This window comes from Mya arenaria, chromosome 8 (assembly GCF_026914265.1).
Source record: "Mya arenaria isolate MELC-2E11 chromosome 8, ASM2691426v1".
Taxonomy (NCBI): domain Eukaryota; kingdom Metazoa; phylum Mollusca; class Bivalvia; order Myida; family Myidae; genus Mya; species Mya arenaria.
This window is the reverse complement of record NC_069129.1, coordinates 70,517,739-70,531,547: the sequence shown is the minus strand read 5'-3', so window position 1 is coordinate 70,531,547 and position 13,809 is coordinate 70,517,739. Positions and strand designations below refer to the sequence as shown.

The following is a 13,809-nucleotide window of genomic DNA, read 5'->3' as shown; positions in this document are numbered from 1 at the left end:
ATTGCCAAGCTTGGACTGAATTGGCGTCTTCACCTAGAAAAAAATTTGGTCATTCTTTTATCAAATTCACCGTTTGTCCCAATTGTATCTAAGGCATTTCTAATCCAATGTTTCGCAATGAGAGGGAACAGGTTCAACCGGGTGTTGAAATGGTGCTCGTTTAAATTGTCTTTGCTTGCAAATGTGAACTGAAGTAACATTAGGGCCATGGCAAATTTTAAACAGATGTGTAAAACATTGATGTAAAACTGTTGATGGTAGTTAACCATTTCAAGAAATGGTTTGCAAGAATTACTACTAATAACAAACTCTCATGTATCACATATTTTTTATAAATCACACTGCATTCAACAAAACATCTGTAGTTTATTCATGACATGTACTGAGTAAAACAATATATTTAAATTACAAAGTTATACATAAATTTGGTGTAGCAAAATATGGCGTTCAGTGCAGCATAACCTTAGTAACAGTGGAGGGGTTTTGCAAAAAAGCCAAAACCCTAAAGATTTCAAAAACAAAAATCAGATCCACCATCATAAAGACAGCTTTTAGCAGATATTTGCACCTCCTACATAGTAAAGGTATCTTAACATCCATACAGGTATCTTAACATCCATACAGAGATTCTTGATGTCTCAAAATCTCTTTTTTTTAAAGCGACTTATATTTATTGGCAAGACAATAACTAGATCTTTTATACATAATATGTCACGAAAAACACGCATTATATTCAGCACCAAAGAGTTAATGCCAGTTCAGAAAGAAAAGAATTACTTGTAGTCTGTTTGGGACATAAGTTTTGGTGTGAAATAATTAAGCTTTAAACAAACTACACTTGATCAAGTATAAGCAAATACATGATAACAAAATGCATAAGAAGTGGAGGCCAACGCCAGACAGTTTTTCTAATGTAGTAAAAGTGTGTAGCTCGACAATTATTGAACCAAGAGTCATTGGCCTTGATAAACACAAATATGCTAATTGTCATAAAAAAGTTGCTAACTGGGTTTCCATGCGGATATTTGGAAAGGTTCAATGTTTTGAATGACCACATCCCCAATGACACCAAGGTTTTGTGAACTATTTTCTTTTAAAAATAGACAAGCTCAAAAAGTACTTAAAATCACAGGTGACATCAACCATCCATGAATATTATAACAAGATTCTTCAACACAACAATCATACAATATAAGATGAAAAATAGCAAATAAAAAGTCTCTTTTTTTAATAAAAGTAAGAAAGAATCATGTTCACATTTTAATATGGAACACATAAGGAGACTCTCATTAAAATATACTTAATATTCCATACAAAAAAAGAACTACCAAAATCCAATTTAACATTCATTTCTTAGTGGCTTTAAACACAGAGCTCTTATCAAGTGCAACTTTATGTGGTTGTCAAAAATATATTTTTATAATAAATTCAATAAAAATTGTTCATCACCATGTGAAACATTAACGTTAGTTATATCCCCGGTTATTGTTAACAATGAGGTGTTTTATCATTCTCAAACACCGTGCAAATAACCAAATGCTTTCAAGAAATGTTTTACGATAGCACTTTTATAACATAAATATAACATTAGCACTTTTCTGTTGACTTCAATAATATGTTGTATTAAATAAGATGTTGCATTTGTAGTCCTCCTGCCCTTCAATATCATGCCCTGCTCCCAGTAACATTGATTTCTAAAAATACTTACTTCACACATACACAAAAGACTAGACTTTGTTGTAAACTTGGGTTATAAAGGTCGTTCAAAAGACATGGGATCTTCTTAAGTAAAAGTGATGTTATATAGTATAATATGTCAAATATAATATGTAAAACGAGTCAAAAACATGGATATAACAGTCACTGCGACCACTGCCCAAGTTATTTACAATATTCACTAGTATAAGTGTGAGTTATGAGTATGATTTCATTCTCCAGTGTAGTAGGTATAGTAACTCCTATGTACCATGTAGTCAAGGATAGCGTTCAATAAGAAGCATGCGTATAAGTGAGTATCGTTGTAATTTATCCTCTTGGTACTTATTGCAAAGTTCTTTCCAATACGGTACAAGATGACCATAGATCATAATAATATAACACATTTGGCAGCTTGTACATGGAAAACACCTGGTGAATATTATATAACATTTATTCAATAAACATGTATAAGTCTCAAAAAGCGCTATTTAATACTCCTATCCATTTCAAGGTCAACTCTCTACTTGTACTTGTTAATGAAGTTTTCATGGAACACTTTAAATTTCTCCATCATTCCCGTCAACTTGTCCAACGGAGGTAGAATAGTTGTCCTGAAAACAAAAAAGTAATTTCTGTTTTAAAAATAAACTTATACAACTTCAGATCTTACCTTTAAAGTATATACATAGAATGTCTCTTAACAAAAGTACAGCTATGAATGCCAACACTTGGCAGCTATGAATGCCAACACTTGGCAGCTATGACTGCCGACACTTGGCAGCTATGAATGCCGACACTTGGCAGCTATGAATGCCGACACTTGGCAGCTATGACTGCCGACACTTGGCAGCTATGAATGCCAACACTTGGCAACTATGACTGCCAACACTTGGCAGCTAAGAATGCCAACACTTGGCAGCTATGAATGCCGACACTTGGCGGCTAAGAATGCCGGCACTTGGCAGCTATGACTGCCGACACTTGGCAGCTATGAATGCCGGCACTTGGCAGCTATGAATGCAGGTTACTTGGCAGCTATGAATGCCAACACTTGGCAGCTATGAATGCCGACACTTGGCGGCTATGAATGCCGACACTTGGCAGCTATGACTGCCGACACTTGGCGGCTAAGAATGCCAACACTTGGCAGCTATGACTGCCGACACTTTGCCGCTAAGAATGCCACCACTTGGCAGCTATGACTGCCGACACTTGGCGGCTAAGAATGCCAGCACTTGGCAGCTATGACTGCCGACGCTTGGCAGCTATGAATGCGGACACTTGGCAGCTATGAATGCGGACACTTGGCAGCTATGAATGCCGACACTTGGCAGCTATGAATGCCGACACTTGGCAGCTATGAATGCCGACACTTGGCAGCTATGACTGTCGACACTTGGCGGCTAAGAATGCCAACACTTGGCAGCTATGACTGCCGACACTTGGCGGCTAAGAATGCCAACACTTGGCAGCTATGAATGCCAACACTTGGCGGCTAAGAATGCCGACACTTGGCAGCTATGAATGCCAACACTTGGCAGCTATGACTGCCAACACTTGGCAGCTAAGAATGCCAACACTTGGCAGCTATGAATGCCGACACTTGGCGGCTAAGAATGCCGGCACTTGGCAGCTATGACTGCTGACACTTGGCAGCTATGAATGCTGGCACTTGGCAGCTATGAATGCGGGTTACTTGGCAGCTATGAATGCCAACACTTGGCAGCTATGAATGCCGACACTTGGCGGCTATGAATGCCGACACTTGGCAGCTATGACTGCCGACACTTGGCGGCTAAGAATGCCAACACTTGGCAGCTATGACTGCCGACACTTGGCCGCTAAGAATGCCACCACTTGGCAGCTATGACTGCCGACACTTGGCGGCTAAGAATGCCAGCACTTGGCAGCTATGACTGCCGACACTTGGCAGCTATGAATGCCAGCACTTGGCAGCTATGACTGCCAACACTTGGCAGCTATGAATGCGGACACTTGGCAGCTATGAATGCGGACACTTGGCAGCTATGAATGCCGACACTTGGCAGCTATGAATGCCGACACTTGGCAGCTATGAATGCCGACACTTGGCAGCTATGACTGCCAACACTTGGCGGCTAAGAATGCCAACACTTGGCAGCTATGACTGCCGACACTTGGCGGCTAAGAATGCCAACACTTGGCAGCTATGAATGCCAACACTTGGCGGCTAAGAATGCCAGCACTTGGCAGCTATGACTGCCGACACTTGGCAGCTATGAATGCCAGCACTTGCCAACACTTGGCAGCTATGAATGCCAACATTTGGCAGCTATGACTGCCAAGACTTGGCAGCTATGACACTTGGCAACACTTCGCAGTTATGAATGCCAACACTTCGCAGCTATGAATGTCAACACTTCGCAGCTATGAATGTCAACACTTCGCAGCTATGAATGTCAACACTTCGCATCTATGAATGTCAACACTTGGCAGTTATGAATGCCAACACTTGGCAGCTATGAATGTCAACACTTCGCAGTTATGAATGCCAATTCTTGAAAGTTATGAATGCCAACACTTGGCAGCAATGAATGCAAACACATGGCATAATATTTAGGCTAGAGTTAAGGTACATGCTAGTTTTATGGCTGCTATTAAGTGATTTTGAGTTATGGCCCAATGTTTTAAATTAGGCATGGCAACAGCACAAATAACTATGGATAAATGCCAAGGCTATAACAATTCATCAAGTTTAGTTCTTGACTAGGTCATTGCTATATTTATAGACTTTGATACAAATTGTGCTGTTTGACTCCTATTTTTGTATTTGATTTGTCAACTTCGAAGGCATAATTCTTTATCATGTCTCAATCCTGGATATATTCCCAAAATAATAATATTCCCATAATATGATTTACGGTTTTATAAGATACTGAAAAGAACAACACAATGTTCAGCATTATACTGTTTGTTCGATTTGGCCTGACCTTTATTATTCTATGATTGAGTGATGGCATTACATTAAATATCTTTTTCATTTTCCAGAAGTCCTTTTTCTTTGTCTCTCCATCAAACGGAAGTCTGTCAGGCCACTGATAACTAACTATTTTCAAGTACCAATATGGAATTACATCATGATGTCAACAATCAGTTCTAGGCAGTTTCACACAACCTGCTTTATATACTTGACAGGATGGAGCATGTGATAAAACTTGTACATATACCTGAAATGGAATGTGCCTTCCACCTGTCCGAAGCCAGATCCTGGCACAACACAGATACCAGCCTCCTCAAGCAGTTGGAAGCAGTAGAAAGCATCTGGCTTCATGCCTGCAGCCTGGGGGAATAAAGTCAATGCGTTAAGAAACTAATCTAATGATTCAAATTCTTTCTTACAATATAATACATGTGTGTAGTTGTCCTTGCATGTTTGAAGTAAGTCTTTGTAAGCCAAATGATTTCATTTATATTTTCAAAACCATGCTAAATCCAGCATTGTCTGAATCAACGTCAGCCTCTTATGTTGTATTTGATTTTAAAGTAAGAAAGTCAAAGGTTAAGGTTGTGGTGACCTTGAAAAATGGCTTCAAACCCAGGACTAGTTGTAGCATCCTCAGATTGTGTATGCACACTAGTCATAGTCAGTAGTTTACCCTTCTTGAATATTTGTTTCAGATCATTAACTCAGTATAAGACATTCTGAGTTTTTGCACGTTTGCCTGACTGCCTACTGTCAGTAGTCAATGGATATATTTTAAGTATTTTTTTTTATTTAATTGCAATACTTGAACAAGATTTAATTTGAATAAACTTCCTAGAAACTGCACTGAATGCTTATAGATGAAACATTGCATTTATTACAAGTTTTTATATGAACTAGGAACCTGCTGGGCATACACTCCAAAATGAAGGACCTTTTATACTTGAAACAAATGTGCTAGTGAGCAAATGCGCAATGTTTTGTTGTTGTTTTTTGGTAAAATAAAACATATAACTTTACAATTATCAAAGCCAGTGTTATGGGATTTGCTAACACTGTTTATATTATCTCTGACAGGATTTGTACACAATTTAATTTGATATGTTGAAGGGTTTTTAGAGTTATGGCCAAGGGAATTAAAATGGACAATGCAAACACTGACACCAAGGCTATCATACTATTTCGACCATTCGAAACCATTAGAAACTAAGAACAGTTTCCACTTAATATATCCAGAACACTTAATCCTACACCTCAAACTTTGTTGGAATTTTCATTTAATATGGACAGTAGGTGATCCCTATTGCTTTTGAAGTCAGTACGTCAAAGTGACTCTTTTAACATTACAATTGGAATACAATTGGTTTTGACAATGATGGGCGATCAAGACAGGTGACAAATCTTATTAATGGAATTCTAGTTTTACTTTACATTCAGTTTAGCAAGAGTGTTTGTAGTTAATGGATTCAAAGCATACTTTGAATATAATCTACATTTTCAGCCAATGAAATCGCAGATAGGCAATAATTAAGTACTAGGGTCAATCATTAGGAATTCCAACTGTCACGGGTGTTTAAAGGTCAACTTACTGCCACTCATCCGTCTCTGCATCAGATTTTGTGTTCACAATGTGTCAGCTGATGAGAATGTATTGTAAGTCAGTTAGATGACCTGAAACATCTTCATGTTTAAGAAGGGCTCATTGACTCCGCTCACTCTGCCCATTCTTAGTAATTAAGATTTTACTTCATGTCATCTTTTACTAAAATACAAACCATGAACACTTTGGAAATAAGTAAAGCGCAACTACCTGTGCAGCCTGTATGGCCTTCTGAGGAAGTTTGATGTTGGGAAACGCGTACATCGCCCCTTGAACGACGTTACACGATATTCCGTCTATAGAGTTGAATGTTTTAGTTACCATCTCGGCCTTTTTCTTTAACTGCCCTAAAACAAAGTCCTTCTCCTGAAAGTTGATACATAATAGGATAAATAAATGATACATGTGGTTAGTGCATTTTATATTCACTTGAATTTCATAAAAAGGAAGTGATAACAAATCATTAAAACTCGGTTTTTGTTCAAACATTCGATTATTGATTTTATTTACTTCCTTTGCATTGAAAGGGTTTTAAAATTCAACACAGCTACCGGTATCGTGAATTTTTTCTAATATATTGTAGTCTCAAGAAAAAAGTAACCTAATCTTACAGTGAACGAATGTCTCCTGTATTCTCAAAATACAGTTACATATTACCATAATAGAAACAGCAATGCCAAGAAAGTACAATAACTCTTGTCAATTTAGAAATATTGAATATACCTGAATATTATTTTCTTTATGACTGATCAACTTCAATATTATGCTTCTTACCTTAATGAAGAGATCATAGGAAGGTTCTCCTGGCCTAGGGGGATTGACAACAACATCCATCACTGCCTGTAGTAACAACGACACAGGAAAATGATAGAAATGATTGGCTTGGATGAGATTTATCCTAACTATAAGAGGCACATACACCACTGTTGAGGATAAGAGTCTTTAGTTATATAGGCAAGGCCCAGTCTAAAGAGAAATTCTTCGTGAATTTTGTTTGCATCAAAAATAATATACTCCTGGAACAACACCCATTTAAAGGATGTTGCTTGAACCATTGCAATTTTATAACTGTTATTCTAAATCATAGATACAGATGAGAGAGGCCAAAGACAAGAGTTGGGTTATAATGACCCTAAGATGACCCATACCTGACCGCTCACGGATGAACATAGCTTGGCAGAAATGGATTTCAGCTGCATGACCTTCACAGCGGGGTCAAGGTTGATCACCTCACAATAGCCACCTCGGAACCCACATCTGTTGTACAACAATACATATGGTAATTAGACTTATACTTCATGCCCCACCAGTGTGAGACTAGTCTAGTGGTAAAGGTGCCATCCTTCAACCCAAAAGGTTAAGGGTTAAGCTTAACCAGGGCGACAGCAGTCTAGTTGTATCGGTCAAGGTTTCAAGCCTCACCAGTGAGAGCAGTCTAGTTGTATATGTGTTTATGTATTACGTAAAAGGTCTAGGGTTCAAGACAAAATAAGATTGGTCTAGTGATATATGTGTCCACCTAAGACGCAAGAGATTGAGGGTTCCAGCGCAACTAGGGTAACGCTTTCTTATGGTTTTCTCAAAATGTAAACCAGAACGGAAAAGTAACCAAAGAAAACAGAATATTATGTGATTTATATACGTCTATATCTGTCATCACAATCAAGCTACACATTGTAAGGTAAATAAGTATTAACTAATAAAAATAGAATATTTTTTTACATACTCCCCCATGTATCCTTTTGATGTGGACATGAAGGAAGCCAGCTCCATGGTGTTGTATTCTGGGCCCATCTCCATCAGCACCTTCTTGAATGAGTGGAAAGCAGAGCCCTCTGCGTAGACATTGTGTTGGTATACCTAGAAGCAATATTGTACATTAGCTATAATATGTATACACAGACACTGAATGAAGCTACATGTAATTAAATTGTGCTGAATTCTTGACCCTTCTCCAAGAATATTTGCTTGAATTAAGTTAAAAGCTAAGCAACATTATAACATATGATTTGAACATAGTCATAAAACTTTGACATCACAAGGGTCAGGTGGGAATACAGACTTAGATAGACCACAAGGCATCAAAGAGCAGTGCCTTAAAACAGGACTCATTAATTAACTGTAAATATTATTGTAGACTAAAATACTAAAGGTTTAAAACAATGCATGTAAAGAAATAACACAAATGATGTCAGTTAACACACTGTCTTAAACACACTAATTTTCATTTTCCGAACTCTACTTTCAAACATTACAGAATATCCTGCAGGAGGGTTGATTTTACTTAAAAAAAATTTTTGCAACATACAAATCAAACATTCTTTTGAGAAAGCCATTTCAAAATTGTATAAGCATTACTAAAGCAATGCAACAAAATATCTTTTAAAGACATCGAAACATACATTACTTAGCATTAATTCCCATATTGATACATCTTAAATGCACAAAGACTTATATTTACCTCATCAGCCATTAGGAAAAGGTTTTCTTCCTTAGCAAACTTAATGACCTCTTCTATATTCTGTCTGGACAACACCTGGCCTGTCAAGGAACAAACATTTATCATGTACAGAGTAAACAGAGACAAACATGTCCGTCAATAAAAACAATGCCATATTTATGGAACATGAATGTCATGTACTTCCATGCATGCAAAATTCCCAACTTGATTGGTTCATCAAAATAAATAGAAGTAATAATGCCCTGAAATTGTTATATTGCCATGGTTACCTGTAGGGTTCCCAGGGTTAATGATCACGATGGCCCTGGGCTTACACTCGGATCTGGCCTCCTTGATGGCACGCTTCAACTCTGGGATGTTGCATGCCCACGTGTTAGACTCATCCAAATAGTAGCCAATCTGAAATACATGAATTAAACAACTGTTAAGAGAGTCTCTGTTGAATGTAAACATACAATATTAATATAAATAAGAGGAAGCATTGCAATACAAAGTAGTTCTTTGACTTTAAAACACAGCTTGGTTGCTCTAAATAAGCCCATTTTACACTCAAAGACAGACAAATATTTAAATTAACATGAATAAGCTATCTATTATAGATTGTATGGTGGCTGTGTAGAGTGGGTACTTACAGGGCATGCGTTGTACTCTGCTATGGTGGCTGTGTAGAGTGGTTACTTACAGGGTAAGCGTTGTACTCGGCTACCGTGGCTGTGTAGAATGGGTCTTACAGGGTAAGCATTGTAATCAGCTATGGTGGCTGTGTAGAGTGGTTACTTACAGGGTAAGCGTTGTTCTCTGCTATGGTGGCTGTTTAGAGTGGGTACTTACAGGGTAAGCATTATTCTCTGCTATGGTGGCTGTTTAGAGAGGGTACTTACAGGGTAAGCATTGTAATCAGCTATGGTGGCTGTGTAGACTGGTTACTTACAGGGTAAGCGTTGTACTCTGCTTTGGTGGCTGTGTAGAGTGGTTACTTACAGGGTAAGCATGTTACTCGGCTATCGTGGCTGTGAAGAGTGGGTACTTACAGGGTAAGCGTTGTACTCTGCTATGGTGGCTGTGTAGAGTGGTTACTTACAGGGTAAGCATGTTACTCGGCTATCATGGCTGTGAAGAGTGGTTACTTACAGGGTAAGCGTTGTACTCTGCTATGGTGGCTGTGTAGAGTGGTTACTTACAGGGTAAGCGTTGTACTCTGCTATGGTGGCTGTGTAGAGTGGATATTGGGGTATGGGGATCATGATGCCAGCTCGGTCTTTCCCATCCTTGGCTGTCATCAACAGCTTCATGATTGTCTTAAATGTACATAGATATTAATACAGATATATGTATAGAGAGAGTAAATACCCTTAATTTTTACGTTTACTATCAGGTAAAGTTTACAGGTACATTTTTCAATAAATCTTAAAGGGACACACTCATGCTTTTGACCAAAAATTTATTTTCCCGGTAATGCATCTGAAAACACTTATTTCATCATTATTTTTATCAACAGTATCAAAATTGCAGAAAAGAATAATAGAATTAGATATAAAAAAAATGTGGGTTGCGAATTAAGCCTGTTATAAGACTCCTTACCCACTAGGCCACAATGACCTATATATTCAAAAAAGATATTTGAGAAAATATCAGCATTTGCTGAAGGTCTCCAGCTGTCAGTATATTGGTTTTAACTCTCTTCATTATTTGCCACATTTCATTTTATAATAAAAAAGGTGCCATAAGCATTTCCCTTTGAATAGAATTAAAACATGCTAATTGTGTGCTAACAATGGTTAACATAATAAAGCTACACCAAAAGTGACTGAAATGACCTTTTCTGCCATATAATAAAAAATTAAAATATATCTGTAGAAATAAACAATCATCAAAAAAAAGGTTTTGCATCCCAACAATAAAGTAAACAATTTATAATTATTATTTTCCAAAAATGTTTAACGAAACGTTCACAGATGAGAAAATTTAATGCAAACATTTCATCTAGAAATGTACCTTGATGCTGTCACTAGCTCCAGTGCTCAGGAAGATGTCGACTGGGTCAGCAGGGTGCCCGTCCCTCTCTGTGATATAGCGGGCAATGTCCTCCCTGATCACACGAACGCCAGAACTGTCACTGTATGAACCTGCGTATAAGAGCAACATGAACATTTGTTCACCAAAACCCATAATTTAGGATTACTTTTATGATAAGGTTTAAATAAAAAAATGCTGAGCGTTTTAAAGGTTTTAATCAGAATCTTTTTTTTAGAGCAAACATCTGTTTGACATACCAATACTCTGTCCGGAACAGCTGTTAAGGATTCTTTGAGCTCTTTCTTTTGCATCACTGGGATAATTTGGATCATTTAGTAGTCTGTCTGGATCGGTACATATGGCAACTACCTGAAGTATATATGTACATGTATTTATCAATACAATAGAACACAAACATCTTTTATTTCATCCATTATCATACATGAAAACATGAGGACAAATACATGTATAATTTATCAATAAAATTATATTATTGGGTCTTTTGCTGATATTACTAGAATATATAATTATGTTCAAGCAATTTTATATATAAGATATATAGAATTTTATTATAAAAATTAGTTGTTTGGTCTTAATTATTATATGAGTCATCATGTACTACAAGTAAAATAATTCAGTTATTCAATTAGAGAGTTTTCTGTAATAAACTCTTCACTTTGGATTTATAAAAAGACACAATTCTACCTGTCTTAGAAATGTAATAGGCTCCTGACCAACAGCATGACAGTCACCAATATTTGCACGAATCACTTCGGTAAATGGCTTTTTAACACCCTGAAAAAAGTCAGTCATTACAGATGGTGTTTACCTCTCAACCTTACCTACATGTAGGTTGTTATTGAGATCAATCATGTACTGAGTACAAAATTGGTGATGCTTATTTATTTTTTTTAAATTTATATGCTTATGAATATTGTCTAAGCTTTTGCATTTGGTTGGTAATGGACCCTGGACTGTGCAAGGGACATAACTCAACAATAATCAAAATAAGAGGCCTTGTTACGTAGTGTGTATTGTCACTGGTTACTCGTGTTTAAAATTCCATGTAAATAGCTTGAAAATAAAATCAATTATGGCCAAATTATTTTTTTTGCACATAGTTGCTGCCCATTCTGATATTGACAATGATAATTAAATTTGACTTGTTTTCTAACTTAGAAAGCCAAAGGAGCTATTAACCCCTTTTTGAAAAAAAAAATATCAATCAGTTATTTAAACCACAACCACAATGGCATTTTGCAATGAATTTGTACCACACCCCTCAAGTGGAATCCAACTTTAAGTAACTTGAAAGAGGGTTGCCATCCTGCCATTCGTGTGAGCATAATATATATGGCCCGGAATTTACATAACTGGGTTTTGCTGGTACAAATAAAAGCCTAAAAGGTGAATTTCGAGCTATTGAAATTCATGTACCAGACTAATGACTTAGTCCAAATAATTGTACGTTGACGGATTTTTTTTAGATTTTTGATATGGCAAATCCTTCACGTACAAATTGTTTAGTATCAAAAGTGGGTAGTTGTTCCGATCAGGATTCCGGGTTAAAGCATATAGCGTCTATAAAATATCATAAAAACAAGAAATATTACCAGATAATGTTATTTTATATTAGTTCCGTACACAAAAAAATAAATATCCAACTTATAATTATGAGTTTGACGGCTTTTTTTCATTTCATTCTGTCAAAACATAACGGTATATACATGAAGGGCACCTGCAAGGCTTTAGGGCACAGTTTTAAATCGCTCGGAACATTTCGGCCATGGCCGAGTTGTTACGATTGTATAACGAGGTCTATCTCGAAGCTTTGTCGGAGGAGGCCGAGCTATTACGATTGTATCGAGTTGTTCCCCTTCGCATAATTGTTGTCTGTGTCAGTCAGCTTTCGTTTTATTGGAAAGGTAAACAACTTGTTTTAATGCACTAAATGCTTGTTTTGTGCAAAATAACATTTCACTTACATGGTAAAATATGAATATAACTATTTATGATCAATTTCAACCATAAAATACTTCACTTAAAACAATTTCAATATTTTTAAAACACCCCCGTTTTTTGCACATTCCCGTTTAGACGTTAGGGATTGGAAGAATCCCGTATAACACGTCTATTATTTTAGACTAACTAATGACTCTATTGCTTCTGAAGTAACGTTTGTACATTAAAATGTTATAATTTTGTTTGTACTGGAGGATTAGCTTGGGAAAACCAGAATATCTATAATTCCGGGCTTAAACTATTTTAATCTGAAAGTTGAGGTGAAACCAATGCAAACTGTATGGATGTTTTGCAAGGGTATGAGCCTGCCTCTTTTTTAAACAGTTCATGAGGATGCTTCATTGAGTTCAAAGTATATCATCAGAATTAAAACCCTTATTTTTTAATACTAATATATACATCTATATATGCAAATTTGCTAATGGTTACTGCAAGTTTTTTATGATATATGGGAGTGAATCAACAGGCTGTAGATATTGTACTAGATTTGTAATGCACTTGACAGATTATGGTGGACTAAAAGCAACAATCTTTCAATCCATCTTACATTTGAAATGCCAAGTTCTTCTGCAAGCAGTAGTAAAATTCAGGGTTTCAATTATCAGTCAGGGCACAAAGTAATTGCATTAGTGTACAAACATATGTTAAGTAAACAATAATTAAATATTTGCAAAAAATATATAGAACATTTTTTTCATTAGCTATTTAACTACAGGCTCACCTGTCTCAACTCTTCTTCAATTTCTCCAGCCCTGATGACAATGGGACCCCTCACAGCATACTCCATCTTCTTCACATGAGGGTTCATGTTTTCCACTGACAGAACCTTTGTCCGACATTGTGCCGCTCCGAAAACACGCTGCAGTTTGCATATTCCCCCCGTTGCACGATACATTTTCAAGGAATGCATGACAACGCTGTGACTTCGAATTATCTTCAAAGTGCTGACCAGTTTAATCCAGATAAAGTTTTGGCACAATTGTAAACATAGACCGGTTTCTAAGATATTTCACTTTTCTGATGAGCATTATATGTTTTATTCACAGATAG

General features: G+C 36.8%; 1 protein-coding gene across 1 annotated transcript; it reads right to left on the bottom strand.

Annotated features, from left to right (window-relative positions):
* Positions 1–316: 316 nt before the first annotated feature.
* LOC128243342 (alanine aminotransferase 1-like) lies at positions 317–13,793 on the bottom strand. Its single transcript, XM_052961053.1, has 13 exons — positions 13,481–13,793; positions 11,443–11,532; positions 10,995–11,106; positions 10,717–10,847; positions 9,903–10,019; positions 8,991–9,120; positions 8,722–8,801; positions 7,987–8,120; positions 7,409–7,517; positions 7,035–7,100; positions 6,471–6,626; positions 4,905–5,017; positions 317–2,309 (listed from the first exon to the last, which is right to left on the bottom strand). The coding sequence occupies exons 1-13, from the start codon at positions 13,667–13,669 to the stop codon at positions 2,219–2,221; spliced, it is 1,518 nt and encodes a 505-aa protein (XP_052817013.1). The 5' UTR covers positions 13,670–13,793; the 3' UTR covers positions 317–2,218.
* Positions 13,794–13,809: the final 16 nt, after the last annotated feature.